General features: G+C 37.7%; 1 protein-coding gene across 4 annotated transcripts in view; it reads right to left on the bottom strand.

The window, feature by feature from the left end:
* Nucleotides 1–14,711, bottom strand: part of LOC121974897 (dol-P-Man:Man(7)GlcNAc(2)-PP-Dol alpha-1,6-mannosyltransferase-like) — an 83,743-nt gene extending 69,032 nt beyond the window's left edge. For 3 of the 4 annotated variants that reach the window (XR_006110145.1, XR_006110146.1, XM_042526174.1), the window contains exons 1-5: nucleotides 14,177–14,711; nucleotides 13,985–14,095; nucleotides 13,651–13,709; nucleotides 9,503–9,611; nucleotides 8,451–8,536 (exon numbers count right to left, since the gene is read on the bottom strand). Coding sequence is in view for 2 of the 4 variants with exons in the window: in XM_042526174.1 (XP_042382108.1) it covers nucleotides 8,451–8,536; nucleotides 9,503–9,563 (147 nt within the window). In the remaining 2 variants the exon portion in view is untranslated. Of the gene's footprint in view, nucleotides 1–8,450; nucleotides 8,537–9,502; nucleotides 9,612–13,646; nucleotides 13,710–13,984; nucleotides 14,096–14,176 lie in introns of all 4 variants that reach the window. The other variant, XM_042526176.1, reaches the window with a different exon arrangement.
* Nucleotides 14,712–25,691: the final 10,980 nt, after the last annotated feature.

Here is a 25,691-nt window from a genome sequence, read left to right as displayed (position 1 = left end):
GAACGTCATTCATATTTTATCCTCATATGGAGCCATCTTTATATGAACCAAACATATTTATGTAAGTGAAAAGCTCTCATTTATCCATACCACATTGTAGGGGCTTAGGTATAGCTCAAGGGTGGCTTGAATCCTATAAAAGGACCATATGAAAAATGCATTCATGCAACTCTTGTAGTCTATCACGATTTTACACAACTTACCACCTTTATTTTGCATGTGTGGAAGGTATTAGTGTGTTTCTATATGTCATCAAACATGGGTGTGAAAAGGATGCAATTATGGTTTAAAATTTTGACATATGTCAAAATTTCAATTTATAACTAGAACGATACAGTTTCAATACTGTATCATGTCATGATGATATGGTTTTGATATTTTTTAATATAAACTATATTAATAAAAAATAAAAAATTTAACCTAAATATTGAAAACAAAAATTAAAAAAAATCGGGGTCGTGGCGCCCCACAACGGGTGCAAACTAATCAAATCAAGCAGAATAATATGAAAATATTGATATTTGAGTTCGAATTCGATTCAAATTATTCGAACCTTAATTTGAATATATTTAAGTTAAAATTATGTAAAAATAATTAAAATTTGATTCGAGTTCGGCTCGCAAGTGGCTCGTAAACAATTGAACAAAATATTATGGGTTTGAAACTTTGAATTCGGCTAAAAAAAATTATCGAGCATGTTTGAGTTTGGCTCGAATTCAAAAATTTCGAATACAAATCGAATATTTTTCAAATCGGCTCAAAAAACTCGCGAACCAACTCGATTCATTTCACCCCCTAACCCCGCGGCCATCTCCGTGGAACAAGGCAGGCTCCGCAATCCCACGGAGATCATCGTGGGATCGTGATGCCTCGTGACCCTACCACGACCTGTGTTTCCATTATTGAGCGACGGGTTGAATGACAAATTTCACCCATTTTGTCAAGCATGGTATGAAATTTAAACCATGGTATACGATTTTGAGTCATGCTTGTTGACACAAGCGAAATTTACCATCCCACCAACCTACAGGCACGGCATAAGTTCACGAGGCTCGCAATGGCCTCGCGAGGTCATAGAGGCAATTGCGACCCTTTACAACATCGAGGTATCCTCCGCAAAATCCCAAAAGTAGTTGAGATCCTTCATGACCTCACATGGCCTCACGAAGTCGCGAAGGAAACCATGGACCTCGCGATGACTTCATGAACTCGTAGGGTGCTACGAGCCCTACAAAATATTTTAATTATTTTCATTTTCATTCTTTATTAGTTTTAAACAGTGATTTTTTTCCTATTCTATTCCTTTGCATCTCTCAATTTTGTTGCCTCCGTTAATTTTTTTCCTCCCAGAACATTAATTTTTTTTTTCCTTCATTTGTTCAAAGGGCAAACAAAGAGACAAAAAATCTTTTTACCTCTTTAAGGATAATTATTTTTTTCCCTCCTTCATCACCCATAAGATAAATAAGAAAAACAAAAAACTCTTAAAAGATGGTTAATTTTTTCCCTCCATCTATTCACAAGCTAAATAGATATATATATAATTTTTAACCTTATAAAATACACTATTATGAATTAAATTAGTATATATAAATTTAATTTAATTTAATTTTAAATTAATCAAAATTAAATCTAGTTTAAACCTACTTAATCCTTCCATATCTATAACAATCAATATTTATATTTTAGAAGTATCGAAACTATCAACACGGAACAATATGATATCGAAATTGTATTGCTCCGGTTATAAATCAAAACTTGGGCATAACTCAAAATTTTAAACCTTGAATGCAACGCACTACATTAAGTCCTATGTTTTTCAATTTCCACATTTTCATAGTGCTCGTCATGTGGGGCTATTTCTTTGTCACTCCTTAGAGTCAAAAAGTACGATACTTTGTCCTTAAGATTATGTTCATCTTCTAAGGCTAAGCCTTTATGTGAGCACTTTGATGCCACATAACCCTTAGTATAACAATTAAACTTAAAGAGTTTTTATTTTCTTAAAGGTTTGTATATTCGTCTCTACTCATCAGTGTTCTAAATAGCGGCCGAGATAGCCACCTAGGCATCGGCCTAAGCGGGAGGTGGGCATCAACCACACTGCCTTAGGCTAAGGTAGTACTTTAGGCGATAACTCACCTCTTTCCGTCATCGCTGCACCTAGAACTGCCATCGCCGCCACCGCCGCTGCACCACCACAACGCGTTTGTATGCATCGCGTGAGCCTGGACACATCGTCTGAGCCTAGAGATAGGCCTAGAAGCATTGCTCGAGCTCGACGACAGGCCACAGGCTTTGCTCATGCCCGGTGAATGGACCGAACACGTCGATGTGTTGGACTCGTCGTCCAATTCAAACCAAGTATGTGGGTAAGTTGTAATTTAGGGTTTAATTAAATAATTTTAGGTTAATAATCTTAATCAACTCTTAGCTATGATTGGAATAATTTAAATAGGCTTAATTAAAACCTAATAAAATTATCCCATTATATATATATATATATATATATATATATATATATATATTATTTTTAAATATTTAGATTAAATTTTTAATTAATATATTTTATTAAACATAAATATTAAAAAGAATAATAATTATCTATAATATTATGTATAAAAAATAGTAAAAAAAAAATTTAATGGTCGAGGCGATGCCTAGGCGGCTGAGGCAATGCCTAGGCAACAGAGGCAGTACGCGGCCACTGACTGCCCTGCCCCGCCTACTGCCATTTACAACACTGCTACTCATTGGATGGCAAATTCAATGGGTTTGCTTGAATGGTGAAGCCTATAAGTTGGAGCACTACCAATAGAGGAGCCTAACAAGATAGGGGCTTTCCCAAATTGCTCAATCTCTTCAAAAAGGTTAGAGCAAATAATTTAACTTGACTTAGATTAAAAAGTGGATCAACATTTCCCTTGGGTCTAATTTGGATTAAAACACATTCATGAGTTTTTAAATTTGCTTAGACATTCAATTATACTTTTGTTTTGATTCTTTTAGATTAATCCACATAGTTATTTAAAATTAAACTAAATATGTGTCAACCTCTAAATATTCTTCAATTGGTTCCTTCAATTTAAGATATGTCAATGGTGATTATTCTCCAACTTATTTCTGTAATTTTATTTTGTTTTCAGTGTCACTCTTTCCCTTCTTGACACTAGTATTCTTACCAAGAATAACTCAATTCCGTCAAGTGAGGAGTTGGAATTATCTAAACCAAGTTTGGAGGTGCCACACATAGGTTTGAAGTGGAGGTACCTCATTAGCTGGATTGGGTAGATTGTGTTCTATTTCTTCGAGTAGCTTGAGTGCAAGCCAAGCTCATACTTGGTGATCCTCAAGCATGTTCAATATATAAAGTCCTTCCTTCCCAACAAACTAAGCGATTAAGCACCTATGAGTGCTTTTGTCTAGAGATGTCATTGTCTAGAAGTCTATAAAGTACAATGTTCTTGATTAGATAAGAGGTTGTGACACAAATGAGAGTGTGCCACTTTGCAAACATGACCTATAGGAAAATTAAACTATGTTCAAATTAGTAGGATGCCTAACAACATAATAACATATACATTATACCCAATTTTCTTTATAATTTAGAAAGGATATAGAAGCGAACATGAATCTTTTAGAAGGAAATTTTAGAAAAGTGTTTAAGGCAAATGAGGACAAGAACAACTCTTTCAATTTACGATGTGCATTAGATTTGAATTTTATAAGGTTCATTAAAACTCAATGTAATTTTCTCTTGACATCGATATGAATCTCTCTAATGTGCTCAATAAACCTTGCTTTTTGCCCAAACGCAATTTGAATGGATTATGATTGATATCAATTTATTGAATTATAGCAAGTAAATTTGATAAACAACAAACTAAATCCCAAATGGCATGCTTTTTTGCTCACCTAACATCTCAATAAGTTGCCTAGAATGCAGTTGATAACCTTAGCTTGTCTATTAGTTTGCGGATGGAAAACAAATGAAAATTTAAACCGAGTTTTAAATAATTTTCATATGATTTTTCAAAAATAACTAACAAAATTTCACATCTTTATATAAAACTATAGATATGTAATCCATGAAACCTAACAACTACCCGAAATAACTTGGCACTATTTGGAATACATTATTGGTTATATTACATGAACTAAAATCAGCCATTTTTGAAAAACAGTCTACTACTAAAATAGAGTTGTAGCTTTGATTGGTTTGTAGTAAACCTAAGACAAAGTCCATTCTAATAACTTTCTAGGACTCATCAAGAACAAGTAACGATGGAAACTTGTGTTTTCTCTACTTGTATTTGTCGTTTGACATATGAGACGTTGTAGTACAATCTATACAATATCTCATCATAGTAAAGCTAGTAAAACCAATTTAAAACAAGGGTGTTAGTGTTATCCCTTCCAAAGTATCTAGACAGGTTATCTATGTGTGTTTCCTAAATAAGAAAAATCTCTAACTGAAGTCCTAGGAATGCATAAACTTGTCCTCTTATGTGCCCTTAAATAGGTAGCCATTTTTATCAAAAAATCAATTAAATCATGACGGTTCACGCCTTGAATATTAGCAAAATTGACCCAAAATTAGGATATCAATGTATTCATCTTTAATAAGGTTGAATCCTACTATTTTATGTTTATGGTGTGTGTAAGTCAACTTAGTGCATCGGCAAGTTTACTATCTACAATAAAATAATGTTTCAAGAGAAAGGTGTATTTTTGGAGGAACTCAAACGATTTAACATGTTTCACACTTAGCTACTTCTAAGATTGAATGAAACTTAGTGCTTTATGGTTAAAGTGGAGTATGAACTCGTGGGGCAGTAGCTAATAATGCAGCGTTTAAGGGTCTGACTAATAGTATAAAACTCTTTAACATAGGTCGAATAGTGTTGCTTGGTCTTGCTAAGTTTTCACTAAAAAATGCAATTGGATGCCCTTCTTAACTTTGTGCTCCTTCTGTGCCTACTAGATGCATCGCAAAATAAGTCTAATGGTTTGACGAGGTGTCTAAAAAACATGACCTTTTTCATCCTTTCCTTAATTTCCCTAAAGGTTGGAAAGGCAGATTTAGTAACTCCCTTTTCTTAAGGAAATTTATTATGAGGGTCCTGATAGTACTAAAACTCTTAACAAAGAGCCTATAAAAAGAGCGTAAAACCTTGAAGTTTTGAGCCTATTAAAGGGTACATGGTTCAGGCTAGCCCTTGATTATCCTAATCTTCTTTGGATCTATCCAAATTCCTTTTGTAGGGATAATCAACTAATGGAAGAGAACTCAAGGCTGCAAGGAGCACTTCTTCGAACTGACAATCAATTTTTCTACCTTAACAATCCTTAGGATAAGGCAAATGTGCTTTAGGTGATCATCATTTGTCTCCCTATAGATCAACATGTTATCAAATAGACCATAAGTTTATAGAGGAACAAGGAAGGTCTCATCATGTTCTAGTTGTTCATTCCAACGTTCTTCCTACAAAAGTTGATTTGATTATAAGTGCAAATCATTATAAAATAAATCATTACGAAACAAAAGAAGTAAAGAGGATATAAGTAACTATAGCTAAAAATTAAAACTTTAATTGCAACCAATATAAATATAACATCTATTATCAATCTAATTAATTATTAAGTAAATAATTAATAATAGTGATTAATTAAATTTATAATTTATACTAAATAAGATTATTTATCATTATTAATTTAATAAGAATTGAATGGTGCTGGCATGACACGATATTATATTGAAAACGTATTATTCTATTTAGAGACGCAAGACACTTGAGTATTACGCGGGGTTTGTTTGATCTAACCTAACCTTCTCTATTAGCCCTTCACTCTATAATTAGTCAAAATAGAAAAGTACTTCCTCTTCAACTCTATTGTTAATGTAGAAAAGGAAATAAATTAGCATCAAAAAAGACAACAATTGAAGAAAATAAATTGAAGAGAATCTAGATTGCGCTTTAGACAAAAAGGTAATTTGTATTTTTATTAAGAAATAAAATAGGGAATTAATTATAATCCTTGCTAAAATTATTATATTTCCTTATTTAGAATATTTATTTTCATATTTACTATCGAGTGAAGTCCAAAGTCCGACATTTTAATCATCTTATTTCCACTTTTCTCAAGTTTACTCCTCTAGGTGAAGATTGTGGCTTGTTGATCCATCGTGTTGTGTGAATTGGTATTAGAATGAAAGCATGGTACTAATTGCAACTTTCGTGGGTTCTTTTTCTCACTACTAATTCTAATTCTTAAGCTAAATTTGCCTCTAGAACTTTCCTCCCCACGTCCATTGCAGATCGATGATTTGCTTTGGTTTGCCAACTTCGCCTTTTCTTTCAGTGGCATCAACATCTAGCAATTTGATTTTGCCTTCACAAATTACTGTAGCAAAACTCCAGGTCGCTTGGCTCACTACTATTTTGGTTAGTATATGTACTTTGTCGTAACTCCGGAACAAGGCTCTCACTTGAAAATTACCATTGTTTAAATTTAGTTAGTTATTTAACTTTTATGCATTATTTAATTGGCTCACATATCATCTATCTCCATATACTTTTATCATCATCTCTATCTCTCGTTGTTTGCTTGTTTTGTCACTATTTTCAATCATTTTATTATCTAATTTCCTACTTGTTTCGTCACTATTTCTAAGTTCTATCTTGTTTCCTTAAATTTTTGGCTAAATTTATAAATCTTATTACTTATCGAACCTCCACATTAGCTATGACGAAAATCCCACCATTAGAGAGATAGATACTAGGTGTGAATTTGTGAAAGATGAGCTTAAAGACATTTCGATCTAGAGTGGAAGACCTAGAATGGTTCAAAGTTTATGTAGCTAATATAATCAATAAGCTAGTAAAGGGCATGAGTCCTAAGTTCATAGATCACATATCACACGTAGCTCAACCATCAACCAGTCATCAATGAGAAAGATCACTTTTAGGACATCCAACCCCAATCTAGATCTAGAATTGAACTTATACTAGATATACCCATCGAGTTAAACTTGATGCCCCTAGGTTTGATGGTCGACTAGACCCAAACACATATCTCAATTGTGTCGCCAAGATTGAGGATACTTTGACTGATACAGTATGATCTAAACTGAATGAGCACAAGTTGTAAAAATCACTTATAGGTTCAGTTAAGAAATACAAGTAAAGTGTCTAAGATCAATAAGTGGTGGGCGGGGAAGAGTCAATCACACATTGTTAGAAATGAAATAGATTTTAAGCATAAAATATATTTTTATCTTTTGGTAAACTATCAAAATGATTAGTAAATTACAATTATTATATTTTGGGGGAAAATAATTTTTGTTTCTCTTTTGAAAATAATAATAGAATAATTGTATTTCCAATTATGGTCTAGCAGGTTTCTCCAATTTAGATAGTTTATTTTAGGGTTGGGTCTATAATTCGAAGTCCCTAAAATGATCATGTTTCAATTAATAATAATTTTCCACTTGTACCCTTTATGTGAGAGTTCCCTCGGTAAGAAGTTTGTTTGTTTGTTGTGCAACATCAAACTCATTTTCAATATTTATTTTAGATTAGCCCCTACCTTCCCCTATAAAAAAAATCCACTACTTGCACTGCAAGTCAAAGTAAGAAGTGTGACTAGTCAAACATCCTCTCTAAGCACTCTCTTATGTTGATCTAGGAATAGAATGGAACAATTGCTCAACCAAGATGCACCATGGCAGTTGTCTGTGATTAAATTCAAAAGGAACAACCATATTTCATAAAGAAAACAAAAACATGTGTCATCTCATTACTTTTTTTATTTTTTTGGGTAATCCAGGTATCCAGGTCTTATGATCTGATTAATCCTGGAATTCACTACCCACAAGCCACCAGGGTAAATTTGGAAGTGCAAGTGGTAGTCCACACAATGGCCCAGCCAAGTCATCTCTTATCTTTGATTAATGTCAATAGTGAGATGTTCTGTCAATGTTTAATTCATCTTTGTACATATGCTCTACTTCCCTCGTCGTAATTTTACTCCACTTGTTACTCTTTATACAAGTAAAATAATTAACAAGGATCTCTCCTCTCTGAAAATTATTTTAATAAGACACAAAGTGATTAGAAAATGCAGTTTCTTCATATGTGATTATACAATGATAAACATAAGCAACCAGCCTTGTGACTAAATTTCAGCATTATAAGCACCAATAAATACCTGAGGTCACCTTGCAAATACCATGGGCTTCTGCTATCATATTGCAAGAAGAAAATAGGATTCAACTAGAAACATTGGAAGCTACCTAATGTAACAAACGAATTGAAGTCTACAGTTTGAGTTTATTGGATCAAGGAAATAGCCAAATAGGAGCTTACTTCTCTCCCTCAAGCAAGTCATGACAAGGAGCATATGTAACCATGAATTCGACCGTTGCAGGATGGGTTATGAAGTCAAACCTGGACATTGAAGCTCTCTTCAACCTTCGTGTAGGGCACCATAATCAAGTAAAGAGTACCAATGGATCCAAGAATTAAATCCCAGCCTACAAGTGTCATCCATACTTAGTGATTGCTTAAATTTCAAGCATAATGTTAAGGTTCTTTTATCCCAACAAAGACCAAGGATAGGAACTGTCAATTCAAAAAGGCTTGAGATGACCTCAATTCCTCATGGCCTTTTTAGAAGGATAAATTGAGGTCTTTGAAGATGACAACACCTTCATTTGTCACATGCTTAGGCAATTTTTGAGATAGAAAAGGCAAATCAAAACTAAGGCATGAATCAATCAAATGTTTTGCAAACAAGCTCAGTACTTTGGTTAGAAAGAGACAAAAAGATGAAAGCTTTAAAAATTACATGTTTAATTAACAAACAAGTTGAACATGAGGACAACTAATCTTCCCGCATTAATGTTCACTAGTATAACAAATGAATTATAAGATTACAATACATGAAAAAAAAACAATGCTAATGAAACAGTCCATTTACAAACCAACAATAAGTTAACTTGCAGCCTCAGTTAGCATTCAGTCAAATATACTAAAACATTTGGGATTGAATGTAAGGTAGGTATTTACTTTAAGCATAATTATTAGTGCATACAAGTTCAGTGAAATATTCAATTAAAAATATGCAATCGTATTAAAATGGAGTTCCGCTGGTGGATCATACACACATCATAATTTGCATGCATTAAATTTTGGAAGAAAAAAATTAAAAACAAGTTGCTGAACTCTAAACTCATATTCATATGAAGTATCTACTATCTATAAAATGTTTTCCCCAATGGACTTGAGGTTGAGGTAAATTATGAACATGATATTGGCACTAATTTAGTTTAGTAAAGCCTAGAACAATGAAGAGATATGCTAGGGAAAAATAAGACGGAAGGATGGCGAAAAGTGAAAAGGATTAGACCCTACCGGAGAGGATTCCAATGGTTTGCTAAGAAATAGATGGATTAAACATGGAAGGCAGGATGATCAAAGAATTCAGGAAGGATTCTCACCAAATTCTTGAAGAAATCTGGAGAACCTCACGTTAAAAGGAGCGGGATCCTTAGTCGCCATTAGTAGGTCACCAGATTTGTCGCCTGCTCTTCTCTATGATTTAGATCACTGCGACAATTCAAAGCAATAAAAATCAGTTTTCAAATATTCAAAATTGAAAAATAAATAAATAAATAAGTTAGCTTGCAGCCTCAGTTAGCATTCAGTCAAATATACTAAAACATTTGGGATTGAATGTAAGTAGGTATTTACTTTAAGCATAATTATTAGTGCATACAAGTTCAGTGAAATATTCAATTAAAAATATGCAATCGTATTAAAATGGAGTTCCGCTGGTGGATCATACACACATCATAATTTGCATGCATTAAATTTTCGAAGAAAAAAATTAAAAACAAGTTGTTGAACTCTAAACTCATATTCATATGAAGTATCTATAAAATGTTTTTCCCAATGGACTTGAGGTTGAGGTAAATTATGAACATGATATTGGCACTAATTTAGTTTAGTAAAGCCTAGAACAATGAAGAGATATGCTAGGGAAAAATAAGACTAAAGGATGGCGAAAAGTGAGAAGGATTAGACCCTACCGGAGAGGATTCCAATGGTTTGCTAAGAAATAGACGGATTAAACATGGAAGGCAGGATGATCAAAGAATTCAGGAAGGATTCTCACCATATTCTTGAAGAAATCTGGAGAACCTTACGTTAAAAGGAGCGGGATCTTTAGTTGCCATCAGTAGGTCACCAAATTTGTCGCCTGCTCTTCTCTATGATTTAGATCACTGCGACAATTCAAAGCAATAAAGTTCGTCCAGAACGAATGGAGGCAAACTCGGACAAACCCGGTACGGTTCGGCCGAGTTGGACAAAATTGGCAAAGTTAGAGGTAACTGAGCGAAGTGAATAAACTCGGCCTATTCCCCCGATTGACTTGAGAATCTTCCATTAGCGACAATGACGATATCCGCAACGGCTGCTGCAGTGACGATGACGCAAAGAGATTGGAAGCGCACATTCAGACCGTGGATTAATTCAGATTTAATTAATAATTTAATTAATCAAAATAACCTTTAATTAATTAATTTAAATCTGATTAATAATTCAAATTTAATTAATAAATCCGAATTTAATTAAGAATAAAAATTAATCAAAATTTCTTTAAAATATAAAAATAAAAAATCAAAATACAGAAAAATAGTTTTCAAAATCTAAAAATTTTAAAATATATTTTTCAAAAATTCGGAAAAACAAATTTCAATTTTCAAAAATCTAAATTTGAATTTTAAAAATTATAAAAATCAATTTTCAAATGATCCTTCCCCGGGACCCCGCATAGTGGGAGCTTCGTGTATCGGGCTGCCTTTTTTTTTTAGTTTTCAAATATTAAAAATTGAAAAAAAAAATAAAAAAAGTGAAAAAATGAGTTTTTAAAGTTTACAAATTTAGAAAATTCACAATTAAGAAATTTATGAAATAAAATAATTTTTTTTAAAAATAAAATTATTAACTTAGTAAAAATTATTAATAATCTATCTACAACTAACCATCTAGATTTAGGTTACATGTTTAACTTAAATTAAAGTCAAAAACTTAAAATACATAAATCATTTTAAATCAAGTACCCTATAATTATGAAACTAATAAATTAATCACATTTGAGAAAACAATAAATTTAATAAAAATCAAAATATGTCAAAATGAGTTGGCATATTCGAGAGTTAACATGAAATGTTTCAAATCACGTATTTGATATATTATTATATATCAATTTTTCAATAGTGATTTGATTTATATGCATTATGATACTCTTCATGATCATACATGTTTTAAATTATTTGTTATATATCATATCATGCGGTCTATCAATCTTATTAGTTGCTTACATTAGAATGGGTAGATATGACAAATATAAGATAAAGGAGGCTCAATCTTAATATTAAGTCACTTGGATGAAATGTTTTGAAAAAAAATTGTCTAAGACATGTGGTTACATTAATGATGTTATCTTTGACTTATCACATGTTAGAAGTTTATTCCAAAAATACTTGTTTGGTGGGTCAAAAGTTAAATTTAAATCTAACACAAGATCAAACCACTTCAGACAAATTATCAAAAATTTAAATTACACAATTAAAATTAAAAGGTTTATCTCATAAGAACATATAAGTTATCATGTATACTAAGACAAATAGAACGAGTAAGCTGCTAGGAGAAATTAATTTGGAAATACTATGAAAAGGTTTTCAAAATCTATAGGATTATTTTCGTAAAATTATTTTCAAAATGGTGATTCACATATTAATAAATTTCATAATTGATTGAGTGTAAATATATAAAAAATTTAAAAATTTATACACCTTCGAAAATGAAAATTTATTGATGAACACCTAAACTTATAGCATTATATTTAGGTCAAAACTCATAATCTCCTAATCCCTAAACACGCGGGTATTATATTCTTGTGGTTAACAAGGATGTTCTAAGAGAGTATCAAGTTAAGAGGGAGGTTATATAAAAAAACTAAGTTTAAAAAAAAATGGGTTTTCAAAGCTAAATATTAATATAAATTTAGAAATTCGATTTTAGAATTTTTATTATCAAAATATTTCAAAAGGTTTTGATATGTTCAACTTTTATTTGTTTTAAAAAGGGAAGAATATTTTCAAATCGATGTTTTTAAAAAATCTCTTTAAAAATTTCTTTAATAAAAGTTTCGAAATATTTTTAGTAAATATCTTCAAAACTATAAAAAAAGGTAGTCTGGTGCACAAAGCTCCCGCCATACGGGGTTTCAGTGAAGGATCCATTATACGCAGTCTTACCCTACTTTTGCAAAATGTTGTTTCTAAGATTCGAATCCGTGACCTTTTGGTCACAAAACAACAAATTTATCGTTGCGCCAAAGCTCCCCTTCATCTTCAAAACTATGTTTAACAAAAAATATTTTGCAAATAGTTTTTCAATAAAAATATATATAACTTGTGCAAATAGTTTTTAAATAAAAAATTAAAAATATTTTTGAATATCTTGGAAGTTTTTTTAATAACTTTGTAAATGAATTTAAAAAAGGTTTTGAAATACCTTAGAAATAGATACTTTTGAAAATTTTGGAAGGTTCTTTCAAAATGACTTATTTTAGAAAAGAGATATTTTGTAATATAATCCATAAATGGTATTTTATGAATATAGAAAGGGATATATTTTTGACTAAAAAATTATTTATCATTGTTGGTGTAATACCAAAGGAGATCCTTAGGAGTTGAAAAAATAGATAAACTTCTTTTTGATGTATGTTAAAGGGGAAGAATAAGACTTTAAGTTAAAAACCCAAATTCTTTTAATTTTGGCATAATCTGAAAAGTTAGATTAAGTAATTAGTCTAAATTAAATTTATTGTCAAACATAAAAAAGAGAAAAATTATTCGTGCAATCAGCTTACATAATTTTGATGTTTGTTTGATCACGGTTAACCAAGTTGGTGAGAGAATCTAAGTCAGGGTTGATCGAATACTTGGAAGTAAGTAGGTGAGAAGTTCAAGCAATCAAGATTGACCATGTTGGGGTCCGTTGGTGGCTGGCTAAAAGGGAGATTGAATATTCCAGCACAAATAAAACAAAAATACTCTTCTCGGACTTAAAGTAACACTTGCATAAATAAAATAAAGAAATAAACTAAAAAGACAAGGCTCACAGATTTTACTTGGTTACAACTAGGGAGGTTGTTAATCAAGGAAATTGAAGCGCAATAAATATCTCCTTCAGGTGGAGAATCCTCTTACATCATTCAAGCACAGAAAATGAGAGGCTAAGCTAAATAGGAACAACACACAAGTGTTGTATATTAAATTACTTGTTGTTTTTTAGCTTCTGGACCAAGGCTATATTTATAGCCTTGGACGAGGCGCCTGGAAGCGTTCCAGGTGCCTGGAGTGGGATAGAAATCTATCCCCAACACGTCGATCAAAGTCCACGTCGATGGCGATAAAGTTTGGGTTCCGAACACCCGGAAATAGGAATATAGACAGATAACAAGAACCAAATAGTGACATATCAAAGTAAATGCAAACATAATTATTACTGCTAGAAATAAACTATTATGCATATCTAAAATGACTATATCAAGAGATAAGTCAGAAGTACCTGCCTCAATAGAAAATCGAATCTAGAAATCCTACGTCGAGACGCTCGTCTCAAATCAAAGTCCTGCATCAGTCAATATAAATCTATTTAGCTAATTACATATATACCAAATAGCTGAATAAGATTCCCAACCCTATTTAGTGTAACCCCTAGTCGAAGTATGATCACTAATTAACCAACTACATAGATTCTAACCTTAAAAGAAATCTGATACACATCCATATAAACCCAACACCCTTACCAACAATCAACCACGTCTAAAGGTTAATCCAGATCTTTACTCCACTTATAGCAACAATTAGGTTTATACAATCCAGATAACCAAAATCAAAGCTTACCCTATTCGGCCCTTGCCTCTCCAACGATGGATCCCTAGTAGTGGTGCACAACAGCAATGATAGTGAGCAGGAGTGGTCGACTATCTTCTCACAGCGAGATTCAGCAACAAGCTGATATGGACGACTCATTTCAGTTTCAATGGAGATAGAAAGCTTGCAGCAGAGATTATAGGCGTAGCTGTGAAACCTCACCGTGGATGATCAGAATAGGGAGGGGCTGCCAGCGGTGAACTAGATGATGGTCCACGGTGGCCAACAATGGTCGGCTGCCAGAGCAAAGTTGGGTGGCCGTAGATGATGACAAGGAGAGGAGCAGGCGACGCAGAGGCGTGAAACCGATGGATCAGAGAGGCGATTGCGGCAACGCCTAGTTGGCCTCACGCGATCAAGATAGTGTCGGCTTCAAGATGGCGATGACCAATTGTGGATCCGCGGTGGTCGGCAGTGGCGCTAGGGCAGAGGAGAAAACAGAGGGTTTGCTGGTGGAGAAGAAGAAGGATCAGCTGCAGGGGAGGTCGGCGCAAGCTCGTGGAAGGAGAACTCGGCGTCGAGAACAGCTTGGGCAGAGACGAAGGTCGGCTGCGGTGACCGGTCGTGGTCTGTAGGTGTCGGCGGCGACGCGATACTCAACGGGGAGGAAAGGCAGAGGAGAAGAGGAAGAAGAGTCGGCGGAGGAAGCTAAGGCAGGAAAGGGGGAAGCTCGGGTAGAAATACGAAGAGAAAGGGAAAATAAGGAAAAAAAGAAAAATTAAAAGGAAACTTAGAGGCGTTTGGTTTGATCATTTTTTGTTTTTATTTTTTGTGAAAATAGAAAATATATTTGGTTGATAATTTTTATTTTTGTTTTTTAGAAAATGAGATGTCATTTTCTAGAAAATTAGAAAATATCTATATATCATTTTCAGAAGAAAAAAAAAATGAAAACGCGGTTGAAAAATTGAAAAACGTGGTGTTCGAATCCTCCCGACTGCGTCAATTTTTTTCATTTTCTTTCACCCTATCGTCGTTTTTTTTCCTCCTCTTCCTCCCGACTCCTGTGCCGCACTCCTCTCCCCGTGCCCTAAAATGCCACTTCCGTCGCTCCTCTCCCCGTGCCCTAACGCCGCATTTCCGGCGCTCCTCTCCCCGTGCCCTAACATCGCGTCTCCGCCGCTCCTCTCCCCGTCCCTAACCTCGTACTTCTGTCGCACCATCGCTCCTCCTTCGCCCCCTGTTGCTCACACACCGCCACCCCTTTACTAGTTCCGCATCCCGTCTGTCGAGCTCGCCTCCTCCATATTTTCCCGTGATCTCTTCCGTCCGTTGCCTCCTCGACACATTGTGCGCGGTCCTCTTCCGTTCATTGTCTCCTCCATAAATTGGGCGTGCAGTCACTTCCATCTATTGGGAATTCGAGATTATTTTAGCTTATTTCTTAAAGGATTCAGCTTAGAAGTATGCATCATTTAGCTCCCCTCATTCTCCCTGTGAATTAAATTCTTCTCCATTTTTATTTTTTTGGGGTTTTGTAATCACGATATGTTTTGCTATTGTATCTAATCCCTCTGCTATTTTCTTTCTTGCCTTTCTTTTTTTAATGGATCGAGGAAAATGTAATTAGCGGTAATGAAGTAACGGGGAAGAACAGATACAGCAAAATCCATAAAAGCTACCACTTTAGAACATGTTCACTTATTGGAAAACAGATGCATCACTTCTAGCATTCATTGCCTTTATACTTGGGTTTTTAATCTTTCATCCAATTAATCAGTCCCCAGCACCTGTTTGTTTGTTTGTTTCCTTTAAGAATTCTTGCTTAGGAACAATCAAAGCTAAAGATTTGCCTAAAATCTATATATAATTCTGATAATTATTAGTTGGGTTTTTGTGTTTGGCATGATCACTTGTGTTTTGTATTGTATTGTTGCCTCAAATCTCTACCAATTTTTGTAGGACCGTTGGGCCGGCTAGAAGGGAGGTTGAATAGCCCTGAATAAAACACAACCCTTTCTCGAACGATTAAGCTAACACTTGAAAAATAGATTAAGCAGAAAATTAAGCATAAAGACGAGGCACCGGATTTGACTTGGTTACAACTGGGGAGGTTGTTAATCCAAGGAAGATGGTCGCACTAAGAACTCCTTCAGGCGGAGAAACTTCGTTTACAGTAGTGAAGGCACAGAAAGAAAGAAGCTAATCTAAGCAGTGGAAGCACACAAGTGTTGTTACAATTTCTGAACTGATTAAGAACTTCTGGACCAAGGCTATATTTATAGCCTTGGGCGGGGCGCCTAGAAGGGTTTCGGGTGCCCTGGGGGGATAAATTTTATCCCCCAATGTTCAGATCGAGTTAAAGCATGATCCGGTCAAAACCTCACTTCCGGGCGCCCCGGGCTGGTCCGGGCGCCCTGGGCTGGTCCGGGCGGCCCGGACTGGTCCGGGCGCCCGGAACTGTCCGGGGCGCCTGGACCGGATGCTTAGTCAACTCCAATTGACTTTCGTCCGGGTCCTCTGCTTGGTTGGGTGATCTCTGCTATTCAGAATAGGGTTCACACAAACCCAAGTTCCGGTCTTCTCGAGCGGGCTTCCCTCCGGCTTCTCGTCCAGGCTTCCCTTCGGCTTCTCGTCCCTCGGAATTGCCGCGTGTTTCCTTCTCGTCTGCCGGCGTACTCATCCACAATCTTCGTCCCTCGTGTTGGTTGCTACTCGGAAAACCTAGAGGTTCCACTGTACAAAAATTTTGTACAAAGGTCTGAATCTTTTTCTAGCTACCATGTGTTCTTTTAAATTAAATTTTGGATCGCCTGCGGAACTTAACACGTTTGATCCAAAACTTAATCTATTTGTTCTTTTAGGTTTTGACTTGGATCTTCTGCGGAACTTAACACGTTCAACCCAAGTCACCTTAAGTTATTAATTCCATTAAATATTAATTTCCATAATTGGTTCCCAGTACTGACGTGGCGAGGCACATGGCCTTCTTGGATATGGGAGCAACCACCACCGACTAGACAAAACCTTTTATGGGAAGCTAATATTTAATTTCCTAAAATAACTTTAGGTTAACCGAAAAGAACAATCAAATCACAAGGAAAAGAAAAACAAAAGAACATTATATCGAAAACAAATTCGAAACTCTAGAATCGTATGCCTCTTGTATTTAGTATTATTTCCAAAAATAACTAGTATGATGCGGAAAGAAAAAATACTAGTTATACCTTTTAGAAAAACCTCTTGATCTTCTACCGTATTCCTCTTCTAACCTCGGACGTTGTGTGGGCAACGATCTTCCGAGATGAGAACCACCTTTCCACCTTCCTTCTTTCTTCTAGATTTCGGCCACAATAAACTCCTCCAAGGATGAAGAATTTCGGCCGCCACCAATGCTCCAAGGGATGCTAGAGACGAGGCTTGTTTTCTCTCCTTCTTCTCCTTCCTTGATCCGGCCACAAACAAAAGCTCCACCAAGAGATGAGTTTCGGCCAACAAGAGGAGAGGAGAGAAATAGGGCCGGCCACACCACCAAGGAAAAGAGGGAGAAAAATAGAATAGAGTCGTTAGCTTTGAAGCCTCCTCTACCCCCTCTTTTATAATCCTTGATCCTGGCAAATAAGAAAAATTTAATAAAAAATTTCTTAATTCTTTTTCCATTGAAAAGGAAAAATTATTTAATTAAAATAATTTTATTTGGCCGGCCACATAAAAGCTACAAACAAGGAGAGTTTTAATTAATTAAAACTTCCTAATTTGTCTCCAGAAATTTATAAAATTTCTCCAATAATTTAATCCCTTCATGATTGGTTTATAAAAAGGAAATTTAATAAATTAAAATCTTTCTTTTAAACATGTGGATAAAAAGAAAGTTATCTCTAAAAATTAAAATCTCTTTTAATCTACAAATAAGGAAAGATATCAAATCTTTTCTCAATATTTTGTAGAAACTAATAAAAGAGAATTATTAATTTTTAAACTTTTCTTTTAAATCATGAACATGGTTAAAAAGGAAAGTTTTCTTAAAATTTAAAATCCTCCTTTAATCAACAAATAAGGAAAGATTTCAAATTTTAAACTCTCTTTTTAACATGTAGATGATTTACAAATAAGGAAAGTTTTTACTATCCTTTTAAACTACAAATAAGGAAAGAGATTAATCTCTTCTCTTAATCTTTTGTAGAAAACTATAAAAGGAAATTTTTAATTTTTAAACTCTCTTTTAAAATCATGATATCCACATAAGAAATAATTTTAATAAAAATCCTTTTTAATATTCTAGTGGTCGGCCACCTAAGCTTGGGACCCAAGCTTTGGCCGGCCACCTACATGGCTCATCCACTTGGTCTTGGTCGGCCCCATTGGATGGGTAAGAAGGTGGGTATGCAGTGGGTATAAATCTCTATATACTAGAGGCTACGATAGGGACCGAGAGGAGGAATTGGTTTTGGTCTCCCGATGAAATTAAGCATCCCGTGTTCGCCCCGAAACTTAATTTCATCAATAATAATTCATTCCACTAAAGAACTATTATTGAACTACCGCACCAATCCCAAATTACATTTTGGGCTCCTTCTTATTATGAGTGTGTTAGTCTCCCTGTGTTTAAGATAACAAATGTCCACTAATTAAGTAAGTTACTGACAACTCGCTTAATTAATATCTAAGTCCAAGAGTAGTACCACTCAACTTCATCGTCATGTCAGATTAAGTCCACCTGCAGGGTTTAACATGACAATCCTTATGAGCTCCTCTTGGGGACATTCTCAACCTAGATCACTAGGACACAGTTTCCTTCTATAATCGACAACACACACTATAAGTTATATCATTTCCCAACTTATCGGGCTTATTGATTTATCAAACCAAATCTCACCCATTGATAAATTAAAGAAATAAATATCAAATATATGTGCTTGTTATTATATTAGGATTAAGAGCACACACTTCCATAATAACTGAGGTCTTTGTTCCTTCATAAAGTCAGTATAAAAGGAACGACCTCAAATGGTCCTACTCAATACACTCTAAGTGTACTAGTGTAATTATATAGTTAAGATAAACTAATACCTAATTACATTACGACCTTCCAATGGTTTGTTCCTTTCCATCTTGGTCGTGAGCTACTATTTATAATTTATAAGGAACCGATAACATGATCTTCTGTGTGTGACACCACACACCATGTTATCTACAATATAAATTAATTGAGCAACTACATCTATCATAAATGTAGACATTTGACCAATGTGATTCTTATTTCTAGATAAATGTTTATACCAAAAGCTAGGCTTTTAGTATACACTCTAACACCTCGGACGCACCGCGTACCGTCCTTCTCGCTAGCTGCGTCTCTTGCTCCCCGAGCAATCATCCGCTCCGGCTTTCGTCCCTCGGAACCACCGCACGCTTCCTTCTCATCCGCCGGTGTACTCTTCCGCGGCACCTCGTCCCTCGGACTGTCGTCCTTCTTGCTAACTGCATCTTCTGCTCGACTACCTGTGCTCCTAAGCTCCTACACACTTAGACACAAGGTTAGAAACACACAGGACCTAACTTAACTTGCTGATCACACCAAAACAACCTTGGGGTTCCAACAATCTCCCCCTTTTTGGTGTGATTAACCTAAATTAAGCTAGGGTTAAAATAGACATAAAATAAGATTAAGTAAATTAACTTAATTTACAATTTAAGGGCAAAAATATACACAAGAAAAAAAAATTAAATCTATCTACCTTCCCCTAGATTTATACTTTCCCTTCTCCCCCCTTTGATCACAAAAAAATGAGGTTCTAAGAAAAACAATCTAAGGGTTACAATTTAGTAAATTTGAAAAAAAATATTTAAAATAAATTCTAAGTTAAAAACAATTCTAAGTTTTTGCAAGAATTATTTTGAGAAATAATTCTAAGTAAAGTTTTAAAAATCTGACTTAGGCAATTTTTTAAAAAAATTTCTAAGTAATTTGAGCATAAATTTCTAATTTCAGAGAATCTTTTAACTTAAGAAAAACACTCAAAAAAAAATTTCTAAGTAAAGATTATTTTTGAAAGAAATTTTTCTAACTTAATCATTTGAGAATTTTTAAGAAAATTTTTCCAAAAAAAATGACTTAGTCAATTTAAAAAAAAAATTAAGGAAGTAAATTTCTAAATTGAAAAAAATATTTTGAATAACCTTTTTAAAGCATTAATTAATCCCTGCATTAATACTTTATTAGTAAGTTAATTAAACATTTATTTCAATATTTTGGCTTGCAGGTCGTGGCGAGACACTAGGCCTTCTTGGTTATTGGAGCAACAACCACTTCCTTGACAAAGCCTCATAAAGAAATTCTTTGTTTAATTTTCTCACTTAAAGCGCTAAATTTAATTTTAAAATTAATTTAAGCATGACTTTTGAACCCAATATAGGTTTCAGCCTACTGGATTAACCAAAAAAATTTTAGGGACATATTTTCTTGAAATGTTCTTAATTTGTCCCGGGTGATATTTAAAGTACCAATTTAAATTATTAAATCTTCTAAAATTGGTTTTAGATGAACATGCATAGTTTTTCAAGTTATCTACTTGAATTTTCAAATCATCATTTTCAAGTTTCAATTTTTCATTTGCTAGTTTTAATTTATCTAATTATTCTAAGGGACAAGACTTAGCTAGAATTAATTTTAAATTTTTATTTTCACTTTCTAATTTGCAGCAATCTTTTGTTAAAAGTTTAACGAACTTAAACATTTTATCGGGAGGAAGAGATCGTACCTGACTTACCTTGTCGATCTCGTTGTCCGTTTCTCCCCCTGAGCTGCTGCTTTCTTCCGACGTGTCTCCCCCTTCATCGATGCTCTCGATGCTCATTTCGGAAGAGCTTGAATCGCAGTCGTCGTCTTGATGACTCGCCATCAGTGCGAGTCCGGAGAATGGTTTGACTTCCGATTCAGACGACGTATCGTCCCACGTCGCCTTCAAGGCCTTTCGTTTTTGGATAGGCTTCTTACCCTTTTCCTTGTCTTTATTTTTCAGCTTGGGGCAGTTGTCCTTGACATGCCCTTCTTCGTCGCAATGGTAGCAGCGGATTGTCCTTTTCTTTTTCCCTTGCAGATGGTTAGTAGATCTAGATTTACAAAGTTTCTTGAATCTTCTTACCATCATTACCATTTCCTTGTCATCGAGAGAAGATTCTGACTCAGGTTCGTCTCTCGAAGCTTTGAGGGCGACGTTGTTCTTGGGCTCCTTCATTCCTGCACATCTTGACTCATGCACTTCAAATGTTGAAAAAAATTCTTCTAATAAAATTTTTTCTAAGTCCTTCGAAATGTAGAAAGTATCCACTAGTGATGCCCATTTTGAATTTCTCGGAAATGAATTTAATGCGTACCTGAGCGAATCTCGGTTACTTACCTTTTCTCCGAGATTCGTGAGTCCGGTGATGATTTCTTTTATTCTGGAGTGCAGATGTGCGACTGTCTCGTCTTCCCCAATCGCAGGCTGGTGAGCTGATTGCGAAGCAGATCTCGTCTAACGAGTTTGACTTCGGACGTTCCTTCGTGCAGCTCGAGGAATTTCTCCCTAAGTTCCTTTGCAGAGTTATAATTTCGGATCCGGTTGACTTCTTGAGGCGGAAGAACGCTTAGCAAATGGTATTTTGCATTACCGTTCACCACGAAGTCGGTCTGCTCCTTTTTTGTCCATTGATATATTTCCTTGTTCTCTGGAGCTTCAAAGTCAAGTTTCATTATTAAAGTTAATTCAATATCGGTGGTAAAGAATACCTGCATATGCTTTTTCCAAGTGGCAAAATCTCCTTCGAATTTCGACGGGTGGATGCTTGGTTCGGCCATCTCTTTGTTGCTTCAGACGACGGTTAGTCCTTCTGAGGCGTCTCGTCTCTGATACCACTTTTAGGACCGTTGGGTCGACTAGAAGGGGAGGTTGAATAGCCCTGAATAAAACACAACCCTTTCTCGAACGATTAAGCTAACACTTGAAAAATAGATTAAAAAGAAAATTAAGCATAAAGACGAGGCACCAGATTTGACTTGGTTACAACCGGGGAGGTTGTTAATCCAAGAAAGATAGTCGCACTAAGAACTCCTTCAGGCGGAGAAGCCTCATTTACAGTAGTGTAGGCATAGAAAGAAAGAAGCTAATCTAAGCAGTGGAAGCACACAAGTGTTGTTACAATTTCTGAACTGATTAAAAGCTTCTGGACCAAGGCTATATTTATAGCCTTGGTCGGGGCGCCTGGAAGGGTTCCGGGCACCCTGGGGGGGATAAATTTTATCCCCCAACGTTCAGATCGAGTCAAAGCTCGATCCGGTCAAAAACTCACTTCCGGGCTCTCGGAATGGTTTCGAGCGCCTTGGGCTGGTCCGGGCACCCTGGACTGGTCCGAGCGCCCCGGATAGTTCCGGGCACCCCGGATGCTCAATCAACTCCAGTTGACTTTCGTCCGGGTCCTCTGCTTGGTTGGGTGATCTCTGCTATCCGGAATAGGCTCACTCGAACCCAAGTTCCGGTCTTCTCGAGCGGGCTTCCTTTCGGCTTCTCATCCCTCGGAATTGCCGCGTGTTTCCTTCTCGTCCGACGGCGTATTCATCCACAGTCTTCGTCCCTCAGACGCACCGCGTGCCGTCCTTCTCGCTAGCTGCGTCTCTTGCTCCCCGAGCAATCTTCCGCTCCGGCTTTCGTCCCTCAGAACCACCGCACGCTTCCTTCTCGTCCGCCAGTGTACTCTTCCGCAGCACCTCGTCCCTCGGACTGCCGTCCTTCTCGCTAGCTGCATCTTCTGCTCACCTACCTGTGCTCCTAAGCTCCTGCACACTTAGACACAAGGTTAGAAACACACAGGACCTAACTTAACTTGTTGATCACACTAAAACAACCTTGGGGTTCCAACATTTTTGCTTTTAACATTCTCTTGGGACAACCAATCACTTTGGTTCCTAATTCTACTCTCTTTTCCTTCTTTCAAAGGGCTCTTGTGTTGTGTGGTTAGTACTTATTGGAGAACTTCTTTTTTACTTGAAAGAAAGAAAGGATAAGCAAAAAAATTGCATTGTTTGATCTCCACAAGTTGAGTGATAATTTTTTTTTGCTTTCTTAGTTGAATTCTTTATAGCTCGTAAGGCATTCTATAAAATATCACCATGACTTGTGGAGTTAATCTTGTATTGCAATTTGAATCATACTATTTGCATGTGATCCGGCGGTAAGAATGGGGGATCCACTTCCTGAAGGGTCTCAGCTTGAGGACGGATGGAGGGCTGACTAAGCGGTTAATGGCCGCGCCGAGCAGCTGAGTAGGTCCGAGCGGAATCAAAGATAACCCAGTCATGGGCACATGACTGGGGTTTCCGACGCCAAGGCGGGAGAACCGAATGGCCGAGCGGGGCGTCTGCCCGGCTGGGACCGAAGGGCCGAGCGAGTGCTCCGTTCGGCCAGGATAAGGGCGAGAGGGTACGAAGGTTAGCCGAGCGGCCTATTCGTTTGGCTCAGGATATGAGATGTCAATAAAGGCATGTCTGATGATTACGCCGTACACAAGAGTGCACGATGGAGGATCTCGCCGTCACATCATGGAGAGGTTGATACAGTAGCGGTATGGCCTTATGGACGTCTTTCTGACAGACCCATACCTGGGCATGGTCGAAAGCAGGTGATTGCTTTGATTGGCGCGCCCAGGCTTCTTCGAGAGGTCTATATAAGGTCTCCATTTCTTCACCGGAGGTATGCGAGTCTTCATCCTAAGGCCACCTTTTTGTTATTCCTCGCCTGACTTGAGCGTCGGAGGGCCGTCGCCGGGACACCCCTCCCAGCTCGGTTTTGCTGCAGGTTCGCCGGAGCACTCGAGGATCCAGCAGGGAGCGCCACGTGCCCAGTGTCCGTTGACTCCTGGTTCGGACAGGATCAAATTGGCGCTGTCTGTGGGAACGCGCCTGTATCCGAGCGGAATAGATGGACGAGGCTAGATGACCTCACACCGTGATGCTCTCCCAAGAGAGGCCCGACGCTCTAATTGAGGCAAGAGCAGCTAAGCTCGTGGAGCAACAGAAACAGAAGGCTCAAACTGAGCGGATAGCACAGCTGAGCGGACCGACCGGAGCAACAGGCGAAATGGGGGCAAAATGGGGGTCCGACCGGAATTCAAGTGGGAGCAACGCCTGCCCCGATATCGGTCCGACGAGGAAGCCTTGATGAGTTTCGACAAGTATATATATTCTTCTCAATCCACGGGTATTCGGGAGTCAAGAAATTGGGTCAGATCCCCTGCTGGTCGGCAGGTCATTTCTTCAATTATTTCTGTTGCTCATAAATTTATAGTTTCTTGAGTAAAAACTCTCGTGCCGCTCGGCCGGGAGTGTATTAGCCGAGCCAAAGGCTCGATGGGAAGCCTGTGCCGCTCGGCCAGGATCATATTAACCGAGCCCCGAGCTCGATGGGAAGCCCGTGCCGCTCGGCCGGGAGTATGTTAGTCGAGCCCGAGGCTCGATAGGAAAACCCCGTGCCGCTCGGCCGGGAGTATGTTAGTCGAGCCCGAGGCTCGATAGGAAAACCCCGTGCCGCTCGGCCGGGAGTAAATAAACCGAGCCAAAGGCTCGATGGGAAGCCTGTGCCGCTCGGCCAGGATCATATTAACCGAGCCCCGAGCTCGATGGGAAGCCCGTGCCGCTCGGCCGGGAGTATGTTAGTCGAGCCCAAGGCTCGATAGGAAAACCCCGTGCCGCTCGGCCGGGAGTAAATAAACCGAGCCAAAGGCTCGACGGGAAGCCTGTGCCGCTCGGCCAGGATCATATTAACCGAGCCCCGAGCTCGATGGGAAAACCCCGTGCCGCTCGGGCGGGTATGTTAGTCGAGCCCAAGGCTCGATAGGAAAACCCCGCGCCGGGAGTGAATAAACCGAGCCAAAGGCTCGACGGAAGCCTGTGCCGCTCGGCCAGGATCATATTAACCGAGCCCCGAGCTCGATGGAAAACCCGTGCCGCTCGGTGGATTAGCCGAGCCAAAGGCTCGATGGAAAACCCCGTGCCGCTCGGCCGGGTTATCCGAGCCAAAGGCTCGATGGGAAGCCCGAGTCACCGGAGTATAGTATCTGAAGGCCCCGTCGCCGTCGAGGTAATTATCGAGCCAGGCCGTGACGACGAAGCCAGCCGGTGGAGGTATAGTATCCAAGGCCCCGTGCCTTCGCGGAGGTAATTATCCGAGCCTAGCGCCCGACGACGAAGGCCCCGAGCCGCTCGGAGGGACTACAGGCTCAATTCCGAAGACCCTGTGCCGTTCGGCCAAGTAAACGTTGTCCAAATTAGGCTTAAAGGCCCGACGAGCTCCGTCGTTAAAGATCGAGAGCCGCGCCGACCGGCTATAAATATCCGCGCCGACGAGCTCCATCGTTAAAGATCGAGAGTCGCGCCGACCGGCTATAAATATCCGCGCCGTCTAGCCCAGACGTTAAACCGTAGAGCCGCACCGACCGGCTATAAATATCCGCGTCGTCGAGCTCCGACGTTAAAGATCGAGAGATGAGCCGGCGTCTATAAACGTCCGAGCGGAAGGTCGACGAGCCCCGTCGTTAAAGATCGAGAGTCGCGCCGACCGGCTATAAATATCCGCGCCGTCGAGCTCCGACGTTAAAGATCGAGAGACGAGCCGGCGTCTATAAACGTCCGAGCGGAAGGTCGACGAGCCCCGTCGTTAAAGATCGAGAGCCGCGCCGACCGGCTATAAATATCCGCATCGTCTAG

Source organism: Zingiber officinale, chromosome 4B (genome assembly GCF_018446385.1).
Source record: "Zingiber officinale cultivar Zhangliang chromosome 4B, Zo_v1.1, whole genome shotgun sequence".
Classification (NCBI taxonomy): domain Eukaryota; kingdom Viridiplantae; phylum Streptophyta; class Magnoliopsida; order Zingiberales; family Zingiberaceae; genus Zingiber; species Zingiber officinale.
Note: the sequence above shows the minus strand (reverse complement) of the source record. Positions and strands in the feature narration are given on the sequence as shown.